We start from the raw sequence: 24,136 nt of genomic DNA, 5'->3' as shown, positions 1-24,136 counted from the left end.
GTGCTTTATAAATATCAATCTGTTAGCCATATTTAAATCATTTGTTTTCTGGGGGGACCAATCAGTCACTCTCTGTCACTCTCTATCAGATGTAGATGAATCTCTGGATTTGTCCCTTGCAGGGCAAACAGAAGAGCCTCCCAGCTGCTTGTCCTCACCAATCCTGGACACCCCACTGGACTCCCCCCTTAGCTGTGCTGACCTCACCCTCGACTCGACAGCAGAACTCACCGTGGAAGACGTCAGGGATTTCCTAACGTAGGTACACACACACACACTTATTAAACGTATTATCGGCAAAGACGATAAATAATTTGCGTATCTATGCTACAGAAGTGTGGACGAGGCAGAAAATAACCTGAAGAATATCAAAGAAGAGGAAGGACGATCGACTGGCATCCTCATCAACTGAACAGGTGAGAAACATTGGTTTATTAACCTGATAGCCCATCCACCTCTACGGTGAGGGTATCAGAGCGAGTGGACACACACGCACACACGCGCGCACACACACACACACCTGTTTCTAATGGAGCGCATCCAGACTGTGCAAACTTCAAAGAGCTGCTCTGTCTGAGCGCTGCATTCCAATAACGAGCTGTCCACACTGTTTCCACCCAAACTATGTGTCTCTGAAAGCCAGTCGAGCTGAAAACCTTTGCACCGAGGCGCACTGAAGCTTCAAGCTGTAGCTCAGTATTTTTGGTTACTGTCATTATAAAGTACGCGGAACAGGCTCAGGAACTTTTTTTTTTTCTCCTTTTTTTTCCTTTTTTTTCCCTCACTGTTCTGGTTATTATTTCAAACATTTGCAACTTTTACTTCACATCAATCAGATTTTCTGCAGCTGTGACCAACACGAGTGTCCTCAACGGGTTTCCTTAAGACACTGGGGTTTCACAAATAAGAGCTTGTTTACTTGAGTTAGATTATAAGGTTATTATTTATGACAGGATAGTATTTATTTTAAGTCTCTGCTTCCCTCTTGTGGTGCTCAAAAAAAAATATCTTTGCACAGATTTGACAAAGGAAACTCAATATCTGTCGTCACCCCACCCCTCCCAAAATAAATATGACTTCAGTTTTTTTTTTGTTTTGTGCAAAGCAAGATTGTCAGTCGTACTAACAATGTGACTGAAAACTGCTATAATGTTGCCATAAGACGGCGTTACTCTGCATGTAATTGCCAACGTGACCCCATTCAGTTGCAGTCTGTTTCAGATATTACAGCAAATAACTGATAAATCATTGGAAAGCACGTGTTGCGGTGTACACAGACAAAAACATTAGACAAGTAAACATTTGAAAATCTTTTCTTCTTTTGTGGATGTGAGACGGCTGCTCTTTTTTTTTTTTTTTTTTTTTTTTTTTTTTTTTTTTCCCCTTGTGTGTCATTAGCTTGTTCTGAATTAGGAGTTAGCTTCATGGAGCTCAATGTGTTGTGTGTTTGGTTTGTTAGTTGAGCCAATTTATTGTGAATTTGCTTGTAATTATGTATTTGTTTATTTCAGTATTACAGGGAGGGGCTCAGGTGGTCGTGATGGATTGGATTTCAGTGCTGGACCACAAACATCTCCCATCAGCCCACAGTGGAGCCCCCTGCCAGCACTCTGCACTCTCTCGTTTACCTGGCACAAGCTGGGATGAAAGTCTTACTCCAGACACAGAATCCAACGTTAAAAACACTTGTTGTGGTTCCTCCTGCTGGAAGAACAAATTCTTCATTGTCTTCTTCTGGAACCCCTTTGGAAACATGACGTTTCCTCCGATGTGGAGACACAAAGTGGGCACAGTGTGGCGTGGGGGTCGGCCTTGGAGCTGATGGTTCTGATTTCAAGAGCTCAAACTGAAACGTCCGTCTTTGAGCTCTTTGTGTTCATCTGTTATCGGCCCTTCAGCTCAGTATTCGAGGAAAGAGCCGTCACAGTCTACAACGGAGACTCGATGGTCACTTTTTTTCCCTCCACCTGCAGTCTGTGTCGCGCCAGGCTCAGCCTGAGGTTTTGCAGTTGCCAAATTCCCTTCTTGATCTCTTCAGCACACGAGCGGATGCGATGGACCGCTCTTCCTGACGCGTCCTGTGAATAACCCGTTTAAAAAGAACCGAGATTGTCCAGCAGAGCCTGAAGGAGAGCACTGTAGTGTTGAAGACAGACTAGCAAATGAAGTATTTTGAGTATGAGTCTTAAAGTTGTAGCATTTCTCTATAGGTGCCAACAAAGGCAGCTGACTTTTTCTCCTGTGGGGGTCGAGGCAGCGCTGAAATTGGCAGCAGGCTCTGAGAAGCTCTCTCCACTCTGTGGGTACTGAGGAGAAAGCTGAGTGTGGGACAGTGGAGGTGTTTTTGTATTGCAAACTTTTCTATGGCTTTTGGAGAAAGTGAAGATATTTTCATTGATGAATGGAGTGAGGAAATATTAAAAAATTCATACTGTGACTACAAAGGGAACCAGCTGGGGCAGAGGGCAGATTTTGGTGATTTATTTTTTAACTTTTGAAATATCTTTATTGCTAAAGAGCCGGGCAGTGATGTCACAGGGGTAATAAACACAGAATCACCATCCTCGTGTTCAGTGACTGCAGCAGAACATCTGCTTTCCCCCCCATGTTAACACCTCTTATAAAGGACCCCCGTGGCATCACTGTCCCCGACTACAGTGGGCGTCAGCGGGGCCACGTGATGTGAGGTTACTGTGCAGTGTCAGCCTGTTTGAACTTTAAAATATATTTTGTCAATAATTCAAACATGTGGATGAAGGTGGAAAATGGGTCTCTCTCCTGAACCCTCCTTCATCGCAGCATGCAGAAACCTTCGGACAGGACTCAGGGAAGTGTTGCAAGCTAAGCAAAGTCAGCGTGGAAGTGGAGTGGGACTACTTTTTTGGAGGGGGGTCTCTGAGTTGGTGCATTCTGCGTAGTGTTGGTTACACACAGAGCTTTGATTGCTAGTATTTTTACCCCCCTTGTTTTTTTTTTTTTAAGACGTTTTACTGTATATAGAAAAAAATGTATACAGCATCTATATCTGGGTTCACACAAGAAAAGAGGGAAGTATTTCAAACTGTCATAACCTTAAAACCACTCAGTGTTCCCTCGCTTTAACACACATCACCACTAACTAATGTAGCTCAGCAGGTAGGAGTCATGTTAATGCCTTTTTAAAATGTTAGCTTTTTCCCCCTCTCGGCGTACTGGTTGATACACATAATTAACCCTTTCATGCTACAGCTGGCACGATTTACCTTCTTAATTCCACATTTAAGATGAATCTGTTTCTATTTTTGTCATCCAGTTTCGTGTGTAGGAATTTATTAATCGGGTCATTTAGCAGTTTGGCTGATGAAGAATTGAATGTTAATAAAATTATTTACACTCAAACTCTCAAGTTTGGTTTGTGCTTACAAATCACCTCTGCTTTATTAGAGCGCTTAAGAGGTTTGACACCTTGCTTGAAAATGCCTCAGTTTGAAGATCTGATGCTTTAAAAAAAAAAAAAAAAAAGACCAGATGGACAAAAAGATGTGATGTGAAATTTTATTTTTATATAAAATACATAAATAAAGCATCTGCAGGTGGCATCAGGAGCATGTGCACATTTTCAGATACACACATGTATGTGTGCAGGACTCAAACACACCGACAGGCATACACCCCACAAAATATTAACCAAAATGATGGAAGTTGCAGCCATCTGGGAACACAGACTGGATTCTGCCTGCACCAGTGCCTACGTCCGACACAGGTCACATGATCACTAGAAACAGCGCAGCAGTTTAGTTTGATGGCGCCGGCTGCAATGATTTTAAAAAAGTGCTTTAACAACTCAAAGATTAGCAGAACCAGAAGTCACGATACAATGCTCGAGCTCTCCCATTTCAGAGTTCTGTCCCAATAAGGAATCTATTTGAAAAGCAAACGTCCGCCTAAAGTTTTAAACCTGTAGCATTTTAAATATCATGCATTTACTTTTTTCAAATGTAGGTACACTTTCTTTTTTTTTTTTTTTTTTATTTTGGAAAGAAATATCTTCTTTCTTCTGATTCTCTCCAGAAAATAAACATTTGACAAGTTAAATGCAGCCTGTGATGAAGAGAATACAGTATTGTTCAGTTTCAGAAACTCCTGACCTTCACCAATTGCACAAACATCCGTCCTCAAACATTACAAAAAAAACAAGACTTCTGCACTGACCTTGACAAGATTTCTTTGGCCAAATAAACGTGACTGTTACTTTACTAAAATTACTGTCCATCACGCTCTTAACAGGATCAGGAGGTGAGAGCAAAAGTATACAAATGATGAGAGGAAAGGGGGATGACCCCATTTCAGCGAAGGCGCACAGGGTAGACACTCACACTTCATGAAAAATATATAATATATAAATCGACATTCCTCAGAAAAACTATTATAGTGCTGTTTCGTGTTCAGTCCCTCAATGACGACGAGAATACACACTAGTCCCTGCCTTAAGCTGCGTGAAGGAGCGCCTCCTGTAGCAATGAGCGCCTAGCCCTCCCCCGCTGACGACTGTCGACCATGCAGCACGAGCCACGTGAAAGCAGCAGAACAGATCGATATGTTAGATGGTGCAGCTCCCTTAGGTTTTCATAAAGCCCATTTTTATCTCAAAACATAATTCTTTAACTCAGACTTGCTAAGAAAATAAAAAAGCTTGGGGAAAAAAAAGGGGAGGGGGTAATTTGCAGTCTATATCAGATACTTAGCAGCCAGCAGCCGCTTGACCAAAAAGGCTGCTGAGCATGGATGGAGGGGAAGGGTCTCGGGTAAAGCTGGGATAGATTTCTGTAGAGAACTCTGGCAGTGTGTGTGCACGTGTGTGTGATTGGGATAGTGTTCGGCCTATGCAGGGGGAGTTTTGAAGGGTCCCCAGGCGTGGAAGCAGCGCGTGAAGCAGTGAGGCTCGTTGCCCTTCCTCACCAGCCGAAGCTTCCTCGGTTGTTCGGTATCCTTGGAGCGCATGTGCTGGATGTAAACCTGAGAGGGAGGAGGAGGAGTTACAAAGATGTGGATAACACAAAGCACGCACACAGAAAGTGCACTTCCCCTACTCACCTGGCAGGCTTTGAGGCTGAGTTTGATCTCCACCTGGCTAGTCTGGGTACCAACCCACATGTACACCTGAAGGAAAAATGACATCAAGTATGATGATAAAATCTAACAAAGTCCATCAACACACCAATCCTTAACTGTTTCTACCTCTTTGCCGTTATCCAGCAACATGATGTCATCATCAGCCAAGTCATCCTGACAGAAGTCTGAGCACTTCTCTGACACAGAGAAATAACCTTTCTCGTTTGAACACCTGAAGCAGAAGAGTAGAGGGGAAAGGAGGAAAACGCCACAAAGATAGAACCAATGTGATGAGTGAAAGAGAAAAGCAGCTGTTTCATACTGTAATGTGTAAAAACACGGAACAGTTACTCACCGGAAGAGACGAGCGTGTTTCATGTACTCTGCGTCTTCATCATAAGGTTTCTGAGAACCAATGCCGACCCAGAAGAAGTTCTCTGGCTCCTCCCCTTCATTAATCACCTAGGAGACACATTAATTGATGGTGCTGTGACTGCATTTCCACTGCTGAAGGCACACAATCTTCTTTAGAGAGTTTAAAAGAGAGGCCAATGCTTCTATTAGTCACAAGTGAGTCATTTCCTGTATGATCATTTTTACCCACACACACCTGCCGAGCCGCTGAGGGGGGGAAACTGTCAAAAGCTGTGACAAACAAGTTTTTGGAGCTAAATCTCAAAGTGACGATGCTGTGAAGTTTCATCACTGCCGAGGAGACGTATGAAGCAGTCTCAGAAAAATTAAAGATTCATTATCTTGCTTTTCAGCGAGGATGGATTTTGTTTTATCGAATGACTCATAATGCCAGCAGCTGTCACCTCCCAGCTTTTGAAGAAGGCCCCTGTGAGTTGGCTGTTTGGTAGCCTACTTTTAGAACTTGCTTATTTGTCTGACTGCTATGACCCATTATACACAACTGTTTCACACAAACTTTTTTTAAAAAAAGGTTTGCGGGCAAATCTGGTAAAGGTCTGACTTTTTGTTTTCCTCTTTCAAACACATGACACACAAATAGGTTTCCATAGCAACTGCTGGGTGTAGTTATTTGTGAGTCCTTAATAAGATAATGTTACAGTATAGTATACAGATTTTGCCAACACGGGAAGTTAGTTAGAGTGCCCTCTGGTGGACAAACTATGCAACATCAGCACCCGTAACATGGCTGAAGGGTGTTCCTCCTGTGTCTTTCTCACTTCTACAGACACTGATACAGATAAATAACAAATATCAGCCAGGCTACAAAGAATTAAAGACCAAATTAAAATTAAATCATGTTATATAATGTAATGGAACATGTAATAAATCAAGAAGTAATTTATAAAAAGGTATCTGCTGTGTAAGCACTGAGCAGCTGTAGTAAAGGATGAAAGCACTTGAACTCAAAGTTAAAGGTTAAGTTTGCTGAGAGGTTTCTACTTGACTGTATGCAGAATAAATAAATAAACACTGGCGGGTACCAGTGGTCCCCCTCAGCCTCCCAGTAGACACACCTATGGTGTCAATTTCAAACTCCTATTTTGCCTTTCTCTTGAGTTATCGCAGTCACAAACTTGGGTGCCTACACCACCTGTCTGTCTGTCCGGAAGGGTGACGACAATACCCGTGAAGATCCATGCTTGCACATGATCTCACCTGCTTGCTGTACGTGTCGTCGAACATGCTGTTCATGATGTCCTCGGCCAGCTTTCCTTCATCGGGATCGGCGGCTCGGCCCACCCAGGTGTAAACGATGCCCTGATTATCTGTGCTCTCAAATGGTACCTGCAGAAAGCACATTTTGGGATTGGATCCACATGATCATGCTTTGTCTTTATTAAGTTGCTTGAATGAGAGATGTTCGTTTTTTATATCCAAACCTTGAGTATGTAGCAGAACTCAGAGTTGAGATTGCTGGAATCTGTACCAATCTGGATGGTCCTAAGAGAGAGATGGAGGGTACATGTTTAGCTTCAAATGACATCAAAACATTCAAACTTTTCTGAGGACCAAAGAAGCAGGTTTTGCATGCCTGGTGCAAAGTGCGCTGCCATTGGTGCGTATGTGGTAGAGGGAGGGCTGGGCAGAGTCGGTGTTCTGTTTCCTCTTCCCTTTGTGGATGATGAACTTCCTCTTAAAGTGGGACAGGAACTTGAGGTTCTCCTGCTGCTGAGTCATACGCACCACCTAAACAACAAAACAGGACGTGACTGTCACTGTGATGCTGATGTAAACGGATGTAGTGTGATAAACATTTCTTTCTTATTTTAGAAAAACAAAATTCCAGAAACTAGATTAAACTCTTTGCTCGTACTTGCAGTTTTCCAGGGAAAAGACTCTCAAACTTCTTCTGCAGGGAGAAGGTGAAGGTGAGCCAGCCCATGTTGGAGGCCTGCCTGCCCTGCCAGAAATAAACTACACACTGGAAGTCCTCCTCGGGCTGTTTGTCCTCCTCCTCCCCATCTCCCCCTGCTCCCTGCTCACCCTCCTTCTTTTCCTTCTCTTCATCCTCGTACTCCACAGGCACCCAGTATCTAACAAAGCACAGAAAGTCACCAGTAAAATGAAGTTTTTCTTTATCTTTGAAATAAATTCCAGCATTAGAGCCCCAGAAAGACTTGTCTACCTGCAGAGGAAGACATAACAATCTTGGGTGTAGAAGTGCCCAAACTCCTCCTCAGGGAGGCGAGCAAACTTCTTTCCCTCCAACACAAATCCTTCCATGCCATCCAGGTCCTCGTTCCACTCCTCCATCAGCTGTTCAGCCTACACAGGTAATACGGTAAATATGTTGTTTTACTGTGCTTTACAAAGTCAACAACAATCAAAGGTAGAAATCAACTGCACTGCGTTGTTACCTCAGTGAGGGGCATGGGTGGCTGCCTGGGAAGGAAGAGAGCTGTGAGGTCAGCTTTCATCTGGTCTTTCTGCTCTGCATCCTTCTTCACCTGAAAGAAGAGCACAGTTTAACACGTGCATCAAAAAACAAACAAAACCAAAAACAGTCTGATGCTGGTCAGCATGTGTCACTGACCTTGCCCTGCAGATTATCTTTCTGTTGCACAGTCTCCGCTGCTCTGGTGTAGTCCACCTTCAGCACATCATCCCAATTCTTAAACTTGGACTTGAAAACCTGAGGAAGAGGATGAAGCAGAGGAGAGGTTAAGCAGGAAGAAAATAGTTTTAAAGAGTGTAGAATAAAAAGTAACAATGATATTTAAACAGTATTCAACTGCAGTGGCTTCAGTAGATGTTTACCTGGCACTCTGTGCCCTCCAGGTTGCGGGTGACACATGCGTGTTTGGGCCGGTGCAGCATGGAGCACAGCTCCTGACCAAGCTTTAAGGCGGCGGCTCGGACGAGACGGGGAGACTTCCTCCCGATCCAGATGAAGACGTCAGACCAGCAGTCCAGGATGTAAACGCACTTTGTGTCCAGCAGGGACTGCAACTGAGGAAAGGGGCAGACATAGAAGGAAAGGAGGGTGAATTTATGGAGTGCAACATGAAGGGAAGAAAGGTGAAACAGGACTTTACTGCTGCTCATTTGCAGCAGATGGACGTACCAGTCTGAGCTCAGGCAGGACGTCCAGTTTGGCCTTGTGATCTTTGTGCTCGACTGAGAGCTTGTAGTTAATCTGAGGCAGCTCCAGGTAGCCAAGGCCCAAGCCCACCTAGAAGAGAGAAAAAAGTAAAAACCACTGATGAATCTTTGCTTGGAGTCTTTCTGATATCTGAGTAATGTCTAAGAGCTGTAAATTAAATATGGGCTGTCATGCAGATGATTTCTCAGGCTACTGAAGGGTTACGGTTACCTGATGTAAACAAACAAACAAACACCCCCCCTCCAAAAAAAACAAACAAACAAAAAAACAAAAACACATGCAGCTTTAGGTCTTTGTTGAAACAGTAAATCCTGCACATCCCCTACAACACTGACCAACACACTTTACACCTGTGCCACCTTAAAACTTAATGTGAAGTTCAACTAAAAATATACATGTAAACATGAATAAATATTTACTTTATATAGTTTAGGTCTTATTGGAGTGAAGTCATCTGGCACGTGTTTCTTGATCTCCTCTGGCTGCCCTCCCAGCGTCTCCCAGAATCCTGGAGGCTCCTGGTTGTGCATGAGGGTGATGATCTCTGCCTTCCCCTTACGTTCGTTCTTATTTATCTTTTCAGCAAACAACCTGGAGGATGACAACAAAACACACATGACATTTCACCAACTTTCTGGGCTGAAATAATCTGTAAAGTGTCTCCAACACTGCCGGTTAGCGTCTCACCTGGCCTTCGTGGTGGCGCTGAGAGTAGCGTTGGCTCCTCTCCAGATAAAGATTTCCAGGCCTGAATCCAACAGGAAGACGAAGCTGCCGATAAGGAAAAACGCAGGATGTTATGGACACAATGCTCCGAGCTCCAATTGGAGAAATTAAAGCTTGAAGATTTAGGATATAAAGAGGATGATGATTGTGTGTCAACTGTGCTGAAATATGTAGAGAGCTGGTGGGTGTCAGAGAGTGTAGCATCAAGAGTGTGTTCAAAGTCACCGTGGATCGAGGGACGAGGCCTTTACAGGAACAGACTCCAGTTTGATGTTTTTCTTGCCATAGACTCTGTACAACCTGATAAACACATGAAAGCATTCGAGCCTGTTAAAGTGCTCTGAGCCTGAGCAGACGCAGTACTTTGAATTTACAGCTGACACGCTTACAAAATTAGGCTCCACATAAACATGTGAGCAGCTGTTTAAAGCTAACGTGTTACTGCACATTACAATGAGTCATTTTCTAAGTAAAAAGGTGCTCCAGCCTACCTTAGTGGATACTGTGTCTCTTCCACAGTGTAAAATCCACTGGCTGTTCCTCCCTCGATGTAAGAGATGTCATTGTTAAAAACCTGAACACAAGAGAAGGTCCTTTATGGCAGCACAAAGCAAATAACTGCTCACACAGGTACGTGTAGTTGTTTTAATGTTTCTACATACGGCAGTAAACTCGTCGCTCTCGTCTCCCATCTCTTCCCTTATCGTCCTGCACTCTGCTCCCAGGAAATTTCTGAGGTTGACTGCATGGATGGCAGAGCCGGCCTTCTTGTCCAGAGTGGCTTCCTGACCAATCCAGTAGAAGATCTGCCAGTTTAATGCCCCATTGTCATCCAGATATGTCTGTAATTGAAAATTGTAAGATTAATGACTGGAATATTGTTTATACTGCACATTACCATGACCAAACAGACGAGTTTAGCCCGCTTTGTTTCGCTGATCAGACTCCTCTGAGGCAAACACACTTAAATGACACGTTACCTTGAGGATGATGTAACAGTCGGCCTCGTAGAACTTGCCGTGCAAAGCTTCGTCCACTTGTAGGGGAATGAAGTTCTCTATCTGCCACACTGTCACACCTGGAATCTGGAGAAGAACAACAACAGAAATATTTAAGGTTACATTTAGTTTAGACCTCTAAACTGTCGACTGACCACTTTTCTGTCCCATTTCCAGAGGGGAAATGGGACAGAAAAGGATTTTATTATGTGTAAACATTAGGGGAGGATGTGGCTCAACAGGGGGTTTGATCCCCAGTTCGCCCAGTCTTCATGTCCTTGGCAAGAAACCCAGCCTAAAACTGCCCCCAGCTGTGTCGGAGTGTGGAGAGAAAGCCTTCTGAGAGAATGTGAAGTGCAGCATACAGCACTCTGAGGAGCCAGCAGGACTTCATGTGATGCAGACTGTAAACAGTCATTTAAACACAAATAGGAAGTAGGAGTTGCTGAATGTTGGAGTTAGGTGTTTTTTTAAGGCCATTTTGACTGGCTGTAGTTGAGCGCGCACACACATTACCTGCCCCACATCCTCCATATAGAACTCCGAGTAGTCCAGCTGAGGCTTCTCTAGGCTCTTGTCCCAGCGCCGGACTTTTAAATCACCATATTTCAAATCCCCGTTTTCCTGCAAAATTAAAGGATTTCTTTGTAAGGATTACGCAGCCATTTCTTCTACCAGTCGTTTATATTTCATCTAAACGTAATCTAAAGAAATTCACATGACAACAATTACTTAATAGAGCCAAATAACCTGGCTTTAAGTTGGAGTAGGCTGATCTTACTCACTTATCAGATTACTGTAAACCTTAGGCCTTGATTATACTCTGCTGTGGACACAGACAAACAGTTGGAGACCCAACAGCTGAGCAGTCATTCCTACCATACGAAGTCCACCACCTGGACCACATGTATAGTTGGTACAGTGTCATTAAATTCTTTGCAGATAAGTCCAAAAAGCAGACATCCATACTGACCATTGAGCTCACTGTCTGATGATTACATTTAAATCACATGGATCTGAGTGGACCTGTGGAAGTGTGAAGCGTAACCCCAGCTTTAGGTGCGTTTACACCACAGGGCTGCAGTAATCTGAGGGAACCACTGCGGGTTGTTATCTATATCACAAATCATGATGTCATCACGTTACCTAACAACCACCTATCAGTAGGTTTAAAATACCCTTCTGTTGTATTTACTTATCCTGTATAACACTGTATAACCTTCCAACAATAAAATCTAAGTCATAACCACCTAATGTTATTCTGATGCAATCATGTTGCTTAGTAACAACCTACCAAAGGGCTAAAACAACTCATTTATAATATTTATGCACCTGCAAAACATTTATTGCTAACCTAAATAGCACATTTTACACATATTTAACAAATGAAATTAATTTATATCCACAATACTTGCATATTACATAATATATTAAGACGCCATCATGTTGCCTAGCAACCACCTAACAACTGATGATTAATGACTAAACTCACAGGCCAAATAATCCTGAAGCATTACTAGTAAATTTAATTCCAACAGCCTAAAATAACGTGAATAATAACTGTCATGCAGAACTAAAATCCCTATTTCTTCTTTGTGAAGTTCCAGGATCTGTTTGATGTCCTTAACTTGTCTTTTGCCTTACCTCCAAATTCTTCTTCTCATGTGCGACATCACTCATGCCCTTCAGCACTTGCTTTGCCTGATCATCCTGAGAACAGTCCTTCCTCCTCCTCAGTCGCATCCTCCTTGCCATGGGATCCCGGGGGCTGGCTCCTGGACAAATGTGTACAAAGATGCAGATCTGAGCCTCCAGGAAATAATCAAGATGTATGCAAAGAAGGAAACAACAAAACATACTGTTGTTACCAATACATTCATTCATATTTAGAAGCTGTCTTACCTCCTCCTGCGGCTGCAACGGTAGCAGGGGAGGCTCCGGCCAGACGGAGCTGGTTCTGTAGGGAGAAGTCAATGTTGTACCACTCTGCTGCACGGTCGACTGGTTTAGGAGGCATCACGAGGTTGGGGTTCTCACGCACATCAAGCACCTACAGAGAGACGGGAGTGTGTTTTCAGGCAGAGATTCTTTTTCTAAATTACAGCAGGGGGAAAAAAAATAAGGCATATTTAATGAGCCATTTGTTTGTTACAAGGTCAATCATGATTCTAATTTGTTTAAGCAAAATATCATTACATAGTTCCATCTCATTACATTCACTGCTCAAACTTTTTCCTGGACTGTCTCTTCAGTTATGACTGGAGCTTGCTGGGGGGGTTTTCCCCAATAAAAGGATCACAACCACTGTTGGGCTCTATTTAGCAAAATATTACAAACATTGTGTGTAAAGGTACTTTAATTCTAATATAATCTGATTACTTTACTAGAGTACTGTACCTCTAAGTCTGTCAAGAAGTGGATAGCCTCAGGTAATGTAACCAGACGGTTTTTATTCAGCACCAGCTTCTTCAGCTTGCCACACCTGGACAACACAAAAACACGAGAAGCTTTAATATTTCTTGGTGTAAACTGGAATGAGCAATGTAAACTAAATTATTTTAAGTGGCAGCTGATTGCCCAAAAACTGTGTGTTTGTTTATGGGTTAAACTGACCTGCAGAGTCCCTCAGGGATGAGTTCCAGGTTGTTGTTAGCAGCCATGAATTCAGTGAGGTTGGACAGTTTGCCCACTCCGGGTGGAACCCCATCAAAGTCCAGTTTGTTGGAGTTGAGGTACAGCTTCTTCAGTTTGGACAGCTTACAGATGGCAGACTGGTTGGAGAAAACAAAACCAAACTTTATATTATGGGAAATTCCACATGAATTACATTTCTTTTTCCTGTGTCTCCGCTTCCCCTCTGCAGGATACTAAAGCAACAAATTAGTTTCTGCTTGTGCTTCTAATGTTAGTTAACAGAATAGAATAGAAAATGGCAGCTGCCTGCTCATGGTCCGTACAGGCAGTGAGGTGAGCTGGTTGCGGCTTAGGTTAAGCGTCTCCAGCTGGGTCCACTGGTCGATGCAGAGCGAGAGCTCAGAAATCTGATTACTGCTCAGGTTCAGCCTCTTCAGACTGCTCAGTGAATACAGGCACTCTGGTACTCGAGTCAGGTCGTTACATGAAAGGTCAACATCTTGGAGGGAGAAAAGAATAGAATATGAAACAGAGAACACATGTTTGCAAAACGCGGATTGGTGAGTGTATTTATGGTGTTACCTGCTAATTGTGTTAGTCCCTCCAGGCTGGTGGGCATGTTGCTCTGTGTTCTCTGGGTGTTCCTCAGGTGCAGAGTCTGTAATGCCACCATTGCTGGGAGCTGACTGCTCAGACAATAAAAGAAGAAGCACTAAAATCAGTAAGGAGGTTTAAAAAATAAAATCATCCTTTCTGGATGTTTGTTTAAAGGTATAAGGTGATTGGTAAATTGAACAGAGGTTGGCAAAAAATGATGAAATATTAAATCTTTTTTTTTTACCGCAACTGGGCATGCATCAGCGGGTTGTTGTTTAGAATCAGAGTCTGCAGGTGCACCAGGCGTCTCATCTGGGGTGGCAAGCTGTCCAGCTTGTTGTCACTCAGGTCCAGATACAGCAGGTCTGTCAGATTGATGAACAACTGGTTGGGGATGGAGTCGATGCTGTTGTGGCTCAGATTGAGCACCAGCATGTTCTTGCTGTTCTCCAGGTCCCTGGGGATCTCTGTCAGCTGATTGTAGCTCAGGTCCTGGTGGAGAAGAAAGTGAATAAATAAAGCAAAAGTAGTGGACTGGAAGCAAATGATTCATGCTCAAAATGTTAGTGTTAAATTTACTGTTGAAAGTGTGAGATAGTTAAGAGATGTTTGTGTACCAGCACAGAGAGGTCATCGAGCTGAAAGATGTCATCTGGGACTCCAGAATTTTTCAGATTGTTGGCTCTGGCTACCACCGCCTGCAGACAAAATTTAGAATACTAGATTACACACTGGTGTACAAAGAAAGAAGCAATCATGTGGCAGGAGCTCTGCCTTTTAATATATGAGTGGAACATCATTTCCATTTTTTTTTTTTTTTTTTTTTTTAAAAAGGCATGCGGTTTTTATGTTTTTTTTAGTTACCCGTAGATTCGGTAAGCTGGACAGTTCCCCATGTAAAGTGGTCAGGTTGTTGTGACTGACTGAAAGGTGCTCCTAAAAAAGGGAAAATACACACAGACACATGTCACTGCTATACTTTGGTCTTCACAAGTCATGAGAATACAGGGTATGTGTGTGTGTTTCACAAGTAAATCAATCTGCTGATTGCACACTTGTAGTTACCTGCTCCTATCAGATTAAACACTTCTATGTTTTGACTTCAAACACAGTTTAAACTTGTTCATGTGACCACAAATACAAAGTGAATCCAGCAAGGACAAAATGAAAATATATTTGAGCTTTGATCTATGTCTCATCTCCTATATAAATAACTTTCTTGCACGAATATCTACATCACTTGATAAAATAAACAGTTCCTTGATCCTTTTACCTTTGGAAAACTGCACAGTACAGATGTAAAACAAAAAGACTGTGCCCATTACAACGAGGTCTACTCACAAAAAAATCTTATTTAAATTGAATTATAGATACACATACACACACATATAAATGACTTAATGTATGAAGATGCTCCTAACTAGTCAGGATGTCTCACCAGCTTCTGCAGAGAGGCCAGCTCCTCTGGGAGGTAACACAGTCCTGTCCTGTTCAGTTTCAGCCATCGCAGGCTGCTCATACACTTAACGTGCTCTGGGAAGTATCCACCCTGAGTGAGAAGACACAAAAATACGTGACTTTTGACAGCAACAATGCAAGAACTTACTTTCTTGCATTGGGCTGAATTTGTCAGCATTTACCAAAGCACTGAAACACCTGAAACAAAATCCCAGATATGCTACCAGAGAAAGATTCTATTTTTAAACAACTTCCCCCAAAAGATACTCTAACAATTTCATTGCCAATTATAGGAATGAACTGCACTTTAATGTTCAGGTTGCATAAAGAATGACAGCAGTACATTTGCATACAAATGGGCAGACAGCATTAATCTTGATTTTTTTAACAGATGAAAAGTGCACACACCAAGGAAGAGAAATGCTAGGGCTACATATGTTAAAGCATTTGGAATATAAGGAAATGATCTCATCATGTACTGGCAGATTTCAATCAAAAGCCACCGATCGACTAACAGATAACTCAGTTGTTTAAGTAGCATATTTCCAATACTTTGACGGGGACACGTAAATAGTTGTGTCAGGACAAATACATGCCAGGTGATCGCAGCTGTCAATCGGGCTGCTTTTTCCACTCTCCGAAAATAAGCTCACAAAAGGGTGTCACAACCTAAAATCAACAGCAAGCTCTATTAGTTAGCTGACGCTGTTTGTCCACTTCACTTTCTGACAAGTTACAACACGGAGCTTGAGCTTCTGTAACAGACATTTAGTTAGCCATAAGTGTGGCTAGATTACTTAGCTAACATGACGATGAAAATAAGACCTGGCTCATCAACAACTTCACAAAAATAATATTAACGCTAGCTGATGAGCTAAAAATATATACCATTCGCAAAACAACAGGTCAAATAAGAACTGTGTTAACCACCAAACTGGGCGGTGGTGGCTGAGAGCAGACTGTGTCACTCTGACAACTGGCTAACGCCCAATGCTAGTAACGTTAAGCTAAGCTAGTTTATAGCTAGCCCTGCCGTTTGTTGCTCTGAGAATGACTGAAGTCGCTCCAGCTACGCTAACGTCGTATTTACTAAACATCGGAGGGTGTGAAAATCAGTGAATGCTGTTTAAAAATCCTTACTTTAAAGTCGTTTCCACTGAGGTCTACCCCCCGTATAAAGGGAAGAACTCCGGTGGCAGCCATTTCTAACTATTTGATGTCTGCTGCTCTATTTTGGTCAAAAGAGGGTTGTGGCTGAAAAGACTACCGTTTCTTTTTCTTATTCTTTTTCCGTGTCGCAAACCAACGCGATGAGTGGCATGTCGCCACCTAACGTACACCCACTGAGTAACAGCTGTCCCAAGCCTGGATGAGTGGAGTACCAGGAAGGGCATCCAGGGAAAAATCTTCGCCAAATTTAATACGCGGATCATCAAATGGTTAAATCCCACAGATTGTGAAATTGCGGCAAAAACAGTCAAAAAAAAAAAAAGAGTCAAACACAACCTCAATAAATACATAAGAAGGTCAACAATTAAAAAGTAAAAATCTAAAAACAATAATATGCAAAAACGAAGTTGCATATTATAAAATGAAATAGCTCAATAAATTAAATAAAGCAATATATATATCTTTTTTTTCTTTACAGTCATTTTTTTCTTTACAGTCTTTAGTGCAGAGTGAAAATAAAACATTTGCTCTCATCTAATTTCTTTTTTCGACCCTTCATCCCAGTTCCTGCTGTTTGTTGCCCTTGTTTAATATCTGTGTCCCACTTCTTCTGCCAGGAATACCACACTCCCTCTCTTCTTAACCAGGTCGAATTTTCTAGAGAGAACCTTCATAATTTCAACCTTCCTCCAAACTGCAGCACTTTACTTTTTTTTTGTATAATTTCACCTGCTTTCTCGAAAAAAAGGGGCAAGGACGCAGCAACCTCCAACAAGCTGTATTCTCTACATTATGGAGAAAAATATCCACCAGTCAGTCATCTCCGTTTATTTCTGCTGGATTTAAGCTAACATGGGCTGCTAAAGAATGTAAACAAATTACAGCTCCCTCGGGCCTAAACTTCTTATCTATTATCATTTCCTTTGCACACATGGCCATCGTCTCATATCTTGTCTCGGAATACAGCGCCCTCCAGTGGTCACCACTGATCATAACAAATCCAAGGACTCACTTGTGTCCCACTTTTTCCACATTTTTCTCGCTAACGAGCCAAAACCTGTTGGAAATCTCTGTATAGAGGTGATATATTTATATATTGTGGTCTTTATTTTTGTTTAAATAAATAAACAATTGAAAAAAAATCTTTTTAAAAATGTCTCCCTTTTCTGGGTGATATTAGTGTCAGCTATCAGGCTACCGAAGCGTTTATTTCTTCTTGATAAGCCTTGTAATTATTTTCTATTCGAAATAAAAACACAAGCTTTGTGTTATCAAATTGAAATTCTGTCAAGTCATTTACAGACAGCTAACTAAAATCGGAAGAGCCACAGAGATCCTTCAAAATAAAGCAATCTGACAAGAAAACAGTCGACCTTTCATTAAAAAATTCTCGCCAGCCGTTCTTATTTTGAAAGCAGTGAAAGCGGAAGTGCTTGGGCTATTTAAAGGCCTGACATCATTCCTTTCGTTTAGAACCTCGCAGGAGCGTATGTTGAGAAAGCTTTGTGGCTTAGCTAGCTAACGAAAAAATAGAAAAATAAAATTTCTGAGTTTGAGTTATGGACAAGAATCCTACGCGATACAATGTACAACTGTATATTTATGATTTGTCCAGAGGAATGGCTCGGAGCCTTAGTCCTATAATGTTGGGTAAGTAGCCTGCAGACAAATACTGATGCAGTCTGGCCTTGGGGGACAAATAAGTGATGATAACCGGCTGGAGAAGCCTTCTTTGACGGTAGTCTAAAGCAGATGTTGCTGTTCTCTGGTTAAAATATCAAGGTCAAGGGACTTTTATAAATATTGTTTGGTTTAAAATAAATGGCGAACTTAACCGACTTGCACCCGTACATCATTAGAAATGGCTCATCTCTTGTTTTACCGGCTTCTGGTAGCTTCTTGCATTAGCGACCATCTCCTGCCTTGCATGCATTAATTCCCCCCCCTTTTTCTATTGCAGGAAAGCAGCTGGATGGGATATGGTAAGTGTAACCTCCTTATCACGAAAACACAGCTTTTACTGTAGATACATCAGGTGTAGGCCACTGACCTAATTCTGGTCCCAGGGAAGACAGCAGTGGCATTAAAAATGGTCAAAACACCTCCTGGTGCTCTGCCTGTTTGTATTTATTGTTGAAGGCGTCTGGGGATGTATGTGAACTGACCAAGTGAGCTATAATTAAAAAGATTAGGCAGATACATATGATGTTTTAACACTAAATAAACAGCTAGTTGTTCACTCATTCACTCATCTGTCTATGGATGGATTTTTAGTCCTTATAATTGTTGCATTCAGCAGATTGTAAAATGCACCGTGACTGTATTAATTGTGTTATTTGGTGTGCCAAAGTGGATTAAGCGTCATGAATGGTGCTAATGTAATTTTAAATATGCTGTTATGCCACTGAGATGCTCTGACCTGGATTTACCAGTGTAATAATTTTGCAGGCACACAGCTATAGTGGCATATGGTGATGAGTTCTTCTTTGGAGGGGAGGGGATCTCCAGCTGTTCTCCGGTAAGAATGTAACAAGGATGTGACGCCCATTTCACTTATATCACCAAACACCTCAACCTTCTCCAAGACTGCTGCACACATGTGGAAAATAATTATTGAAGGTGTTTTAGACGTGTGTCGGCTGCCTCTCATTTCTACAGTACCTTTCATTTTTGCAGGACATACAAAGTACACCCTGAGTTTTGAAATGGTTGTTGTCCCGAAACAAACATTTTTATGTTTGTCCCTTGGGGCCACAAATGAATCGACCAGATGTTTGTGATGTCATGATAGCGAGCAGGGGGAAACAAACAAACAAACAAACAAACAAAAGCTGTGCAAAGAAGGCAAATCACAACGCCTGAGACCAGTGTGACAGTTATCAAGAAAGAAAAAGTACAATTGGGTAGGTGATATTCTACAAAAGAACTCAAGAAATGAAGTTCTATCCATTTTCTTTATTTATTCGTGGGGTGATGGGTTGAGGAACCTATACCAGCTGCTGTTGGGTGAGAAGCAGGTCACCAGCCTGCACAATGCTAACACAGAGAGACGCTTCATATCTACATAGAATTTAACTATATCTATATGTACTACTCATACATATGAAAGTAGTATATACCATTATATATACTACTATCAGTAAAGAAATGTTCAAATTTATAGTATAGTATTCATAGTATATCATATAATATACATTTCATACATCTATGGTCTGCTACCACAGCTTTATTATCATGACAAAAGTCCACCTATTAAAAATAATAATAAATTAGTTAAAAATAATATAAATGGGTTGTTTTAATGTTTTGGCTGATTGCATATTCTTACCTGTAAGTTGAAGTATTTTACTTTTTTTCCAAGACCAAATAAATGATGTGAATTCAATCATCTTCTGATTTTTCCAAAAAGAAAAATTTAAAAACCTCGGAGTCATAACAATTAGCTTATTAGCTTAGCATTTTTTCCCACCTTGGAAGTAAGGTAACACGGTAAGGTAGCTGGTATAATTGGCCAAGTTAGCAAGCCACAGAGCCAATGCTAACTAACTTAAGCGTGTATCACAAATACAGAAAACTGACTCAAGAAGACTTCTTTATTATTTATCTAACATTTCTTTATGCAGGTAATTCCATTTTATAATCAATGTCTCACTTACTAGCGAGACTTGTTTCAGACATGCGTAATAAAATTAAAACAATAGAAGCTAATAGTGCAGCAGCTTCCTCAGACCATCACTGATTTACTCTTTAATCATGTGTCTGTTTTATGACACATTTTCTTTGTTTTTGGCAGGGTGGGACTATGCTGGGGCCTCCTGACACAGTGGTGGAGCTCGGTGAGACTGAAGTCTCTGAGGAGATCTTCATGGATTACCTCTCTTCCCTGGGAGAAAGCACATACAGGTCAGTTTCTTTCCCGCATACAGAAAAGCTCCAAGCTCCTTACATAAGTAATGTATAATCAGGAGATAGTCAGCTTTATTATTTGAACTTTGCATGTTACTGAGTCTTTTGTTGTTGTTGTTGTTGTTCAGAGGTGACAGGTATCGTCTGTTTGAGCACAACTGTAACACTTTCACCAACGAGGTGGCTCAGTTCCTGACAGGCAGGCCTATCCCGTCCTACATCACCGACCTTCCATCTGAAGTCCTCTCTACGTGAGTGAAACTCGGGCTGTCAGCTTACATTCGCTTCATTTGAGTCTGTGGTATTAATAATGTCCCTGCTCACCACTGCTCACCCCATGACTGTGAATGTGTCCCATTGAAATCTGAACAAGGCTCCGGTTCAGCGGCAAGTCTTTGAACGCCACATTAGTCGTCTAGACCTCCAATTGCAGTGAAGTTACGCACTATTAGTCATGATCGCAGCTAAATTATGAAATGTTGTGTTTATTATTAATCATTAATTATAAACTACAGTGTAGCTTTATGATATGTTGCCATACAGTCTTGGATGAAGAGGAAGAAATCTTAAATTTGGCCACTAAATGTTAATATAGTGCAGCCTGCAGTGGAGTTGTTCGTACTTTGCCCTGGTTGAACTTTTTGTGGTATTTAACTGTTATGAAAGCTCAGTTTGAGCCTTTTTTTAGCCAACAACAAGGGCAGTCATAGCAGAGGCACAAGTTTTTACCACAAATTCAGTGTGACTGCATGAAAAGGGAACAGGCAGCACTACCTTATGCTGTTTTGATGACAGGGATCACATTTTTACACTGTACTGCTCCTATACTTTAAACATCCCTGCAGAGATTTGCTTCACATCTGCTGATGCATAAAACTAAATATGTTGGAGGGAGTTATTGGGTTAAAAATGGGGCAGTAATTATGCATATGTGTTTTTAAAATGTCAAATGAAATCTCTCCATCTTTAGACCATTTGGCCAAATACTGCGGCCCATCCTGGACTCTATTCACATCGCCCCTCCGGGAGGAAACGTCATCAACGGGGGACGAAACATGTAACCTGAGAGAGTGCAGAGTAATCTCGAGGTCACTTCCAGTGTAGTCAGTCAGTGTGAAGTCTCAATCGTTCTTTTTTTCTTTCTTCATATACATCACTAATATATAATATAATGAATGACTTGGGATTGGGGGGGTATTATTTGACACTTTAGCTTTTCAGGAGTGAAAAGCCGTCGAGTATGTTGAGTCATGTTTTGTACAGAAGAGGTTTGAAGCACTGAAACATTGTTTTGACTTTAAAAAAAACACAAGACTTTGTAGTATTAAGAACAGCTCATGTGGTAGCTGTAACTAATCCACCTACGACATAACTTAGTTTTGTACTGAGGTACAAAATGCTCTTTTATCTTAAGCTGAAATATTAAGCTGAAATTCATTTGGTCACGTGTTTGATCACAATTTTCTCGCTCCGTTTGCACGACTAATATTTTTAATAACACTCACCTCTGAGGATCTTCTGCTGCTGACTACAGTGGATTTAAATCTCAGCATATCGATTTCCAGTGGATAAAGACTGACATGAACACGATGGCTGATTAATGGAGAGAGTTGTTTTTTGTTTTGTTTTTTTTGTTTTTTTCCATTTTGGTCAATCATGTTTTGATTTTGCACTTTTATGTTGTTAATTTTCCATCTTCTGTTCTTTTGTACCTGTAATCTTTGTCTTTGTTTGTATTTAGGTCAACTAATGTTGGATGCCTACTTACATGATCGCTCCATTTGTCACAGAGTGTGATGTAACATACAGCAGGTGATTGATTGTCTATACCACGCCAAGGTTGTAAGACTAGAGTGTATAGACTGTATATAAAATATGAATGTAGCCATGGTGGTGGATTGGCTTGAGAGGTCACCAGTAGAAGCCTCCAATTGAGCATTTTGGCCATGCCCTTTTTTGTACCCAGACTTGTTAACAGTTAAATTCCTGGTGTTTTTTAAAAAGACCGTAAATAAGACTATAAACTCCTCAGACAGCGTTTACTGTGATAATAGATCATGTGATTAGTACTATAATTCTACACAGTCAGGCTTCTTTTACCTGACTATGAGTCGCCTCCTGCTGGCGATTAGAAAAGAAATGCAGGTCTGCTTCACTCGTCAGATCTGGAGGCTACATCTGTTTTTATATACAGTCTATGGAGTTGACTACTGCTTAAACTTGTTCTTATGTGTGCACATCTACAGCAGGACTGTAAATTCTCTGTATATGCAAGTAATCCCTGGCTTTCAATAGTTAATTGCAGAGATGATTACAGGCCGCAGAGTTCCACAGTGCTGTAAACTAACTTTCCACACAGTCTCTCTCTCTCTGTCTTCTTAAAACAAAGAACAAAGCAGTGCGTTTGGCTGTTTCCGATTAGGCCGAAACATTTTGAGAAACAACCTTGTTTTGGTGTCGAGTCTACTGAAAGCGATGCGCGTCTCAGTCCCGCTTTGACAGAAAGTTGTCATAGGTGCTTCGTGGTCTGAATTAACTCTAGAAATAGATGCTGATCATAGATACATTTTCTTATATAGATATATTTTTACAACTGCCTGTGATCCAGATGCCATGACAGTAATTCCAAACAATAGCACATCCACATTTGCAGGCAAAGTTGACCTGTACTCTTAATAACATCCCGCTCGAGTCCTTTAACAACCACCAGAGTGTGTTTAAAAATACAATACACCTCTGTGCCTTCATTCCCCTCTGCTTGGCTGTAGTTACACTGTTGGCAGTTGGCGTGGTTTCCATATAGCACGCATGATAATGCCCCGTGCAGGCTGCGTTATAAGCATCTGATCCTACGTGAAGAGAAAGGAACTAAAAGTAGTAACAAGCAACACTCATTAGAACATTTACCGTAAACTATCAGAAATATTCAGATTTAATATCAGTAAGCGCACACACAGCTAACTTCAATATAATGCATTTAGTAGGTGTCGATCTGTTAAGGCGATGTTAAACATGTAACCCACATTTGAACTTACTAACTTTTCTCTGCTTAAACAGAGTGACGGGTGAAAGAAGCACAGAAAAAACAAGAAATTCTCACCGAGTGATTAAACCAGCATTAACTCTCCTCATGTGTTCCTGTAATAAACAAACCCCACACACACTATCTCCATCACTTTGGCACAGCACCTGTGGCTCGACTCTTTCTTTGTTGCATGCGCACAAGCTAACCAGACCTGCAAGCTTTTTAAAAGTTTCTTTTAAAGTTTAAGCTGACCTTTGCAAAGCATTAACCGTACATGTTTGGAATATTTCTCTTCAGCGAACTTTTGAAAACTCAGGTGATTCTGGGTTCTGTAAATCTGCCTTCTGCTAACCAACTAACTCATATAATAACCCGGCCGCTGAAATGTTTTTAAAAGTCACCCTTCGTTGCTCTGATTTTTGTTGTTGCTGGCTGCTACTTGTAATGTGAACTTGCAACAGATGTTTATGGATATTATTTCCTGATTTAACTAATAACTATGATAGATATATTTATGCATATTGTTTGTATTGTTTGTGTAATTGTTTTTTGTAATTCTACCTATACATAAAGCCATTGACTGCAAATACTAATTGTATTTTTTTATTTATTTTACCCCATAAATGTAGCATTTTGCCTCTTTTACACTTTTTCATAGGCATACATAGATTCATAGGACCTCTCTCTCCCACAGATGCACTGCCGCTGATGTTCATTTCAGCTTTGACCTTTGGCCTCTGGGGGCTTCTTAATATAAGCCTGGTCTTTACCCTATTCAGTTTGATGCTTTCTGTTTCAACAGGAATAAAACCCAGAGTGAGAGCACCTGGTACCACTGTGTACATCTGTGAGGAAAGTGCTTTAAAAAACATGATTAATGCTGTAAAACTGAATGTAAGGAGGCACCATTAAAGGAGGCTGATTACAATAATTCACACACATCTGCAGATG

At 41.3% G+C, this 24,136-nt stretch overlaps 3 protein-coding genes across 4 annotated transcripts in view; 2 read left to right on the top strand and 1 right to left on the bottom strand.

Annotated features, from left to right (window-relative positions):
* The window catches only part of llgl1 (LLGL scribble cell polarity complex component 1), a 33,939-nt gene extending 30,575 nt beyond the window's left edge, over window positions 1–3,364 (top strand). The window contains exons 22-24 of one of the 2 annotated variants that reach the window (XM_063471474.1): window positions 123–258; window positions 337–416; window positions 1,512–3,364. In XM_063471474.1, coding sequence (XP_063327544.1) covers window positions 123–258; window positions 337–412 — 212 coding nt within the window. In that variant the 3' untranslated portion in view covers window positions 413–416; window positions 1,512–3,364. Of the gene's footprint in view, window positions 1–122; window positions 259–333; window positions 417–1,511 lie in introns of both variants that reach the window. The other variant, XM_063471473.1, reaches the window with a different exon arrangement.
* Window positions 3,365–3,520: 156 nt separating this feature from the next.
* On the bottom strand, window positions 3,521–16,352 carry flii (FLII actin remodeling protein). Its single transcript, XM_063471471.1, has 31 exons — window positions 16,225–16,352; window positions 15,065–15,175; window positions 14,491–14,562; window positions 14,244–14,324; window positions 13,871–14,118; window positions 13,612–13,715; window positions 13,353–13,528; window positions 13,009–13,166; window positions 12,793–12,877; window positions 12,298–12,445; window positions 12,040–12,170; window positions 10,912–11,019; window positions 10,378–10,482; window positions 10,060–10,239; window positions 9,889–9,971; window positions 9,623–9,697; window positions 9,359–9,442; window positions 9,091–9,262; window positions 8,633–8,740; window positions 8,326–8,517; window positions 8,102–8,200; window positions 7,926–8,015; window positions 7,694–7,833; window positions 7,382–7,601; window positions 7,100–7,254; window positions 6,948–7,008; window positions 6,724–6,852; window positions 5,447–5,553; window positions 5,218–5,323; window positions 5,074–5,139; window positions 3,521–4,995 (listed from the first exon to the last, which is right to left on the bottom strand). Exons 1-31 carry the CDS (start codon window positions 16,285–16,287, stop codon window positions 4,861–4,863), a joined length of 3,792 nt encoding a protein of 1,263 aa, XP_063327541.1. The 5' UTR covers window positions 16,288–16,352; the 3' UTR covers window positions 3,521–4,860.
* A 1,362-nt stretch (window positions 16,353–17,714) lies between these two features.
* desi1a (desumoylating isopeptidase 1a) lies at window positions 17,715–23,766 on the top strand. The gene is made up of 6 exons (XM_063471470.1): window positions 17,715–17,904; window positions 18,215–18,236; window positions 18,703–18,772; window positions 20,048–20,157; window positions 20,289–20,411; window positions 21,131–23,766. Exons 1-6 carry the CDS (start codon window positions 17,814–17,816, stop codon window positions 21,219–21,221), a joined length of 507 nt encoding a protein of 168 aa, XP_063327540.1. The 5' UTR covers window positions 17,715–17,813; the 3' UTR covers window positions 21,222–23,766.
* Window positions 23,767–24,136: the final 370 nt, after the last annotated feature.

Source organism: Pelmatolapia mariae, linkage group LG4 (assembly GCF_036321145.2).
Source record: "Pelmatolapia mariae isolate MD_Pm_ZW linkage group LG4, Pm_UMD_F_2, whole genome shotgun sequence".
Lineage (NCBI taxonomy): Eukaryota > Metazoa > Chordata > Actinopteri > Cichliformes > Cichlidae > Pelmatolapia > Pelmatolapia mariae.
The sequence above is the reverse complement of the archived record's forward strand: the minus strand, read 5'-3'. Positions and strand labels throughout refer to the sequence as shown.

Excerpts from the sequence above, each read along its gene's own strand:
- desi1a (XM_063471470.1), top strand. The coding sequence starts at position 17,814 with ATGGACAAGAATCCTACGCGATACAATGTACAACTGTATATTTATGAT. Across the intron at positions 17,905-18,214 it reads CCTTAGTCCTATAATGTTGG|GAAAGCAGCTGGATGGGATA; the intron begins GTAAGTAGCCTG and ends TTTCTATTGCAG. Across the intron at positions 20,158-20,288 it reads CTGGGAGAAAGCACATACAG|AGGTGACAGGTATCGTCTGT; the intron begins GTCAGTTTCTTT and ends GTTGTTGTTCAG.
- flii (XM_063471471.1), bottom strand. The coding sequence starts at position 16,287 with ATGGCTGCCACCGGAGTTCTTCCCTTTATACGGGGGGTAGACCTCAGT. Across the intron at positions 14,119-14,243 it reads TCGATGACCTCTCTGTGCTG|GACCTGAGCTACAATCAGCT; the intron begins GTACACAAACAT and ends CTTCTCCACCAG. Across the intron at positions 7,009-7,099 it reads GGCAGCGCACTTTGCACCAG|GACCATCCAGATTGGTACAG; the intron begins GCATGCAAAACC and ends TCTCTCTCTTAG.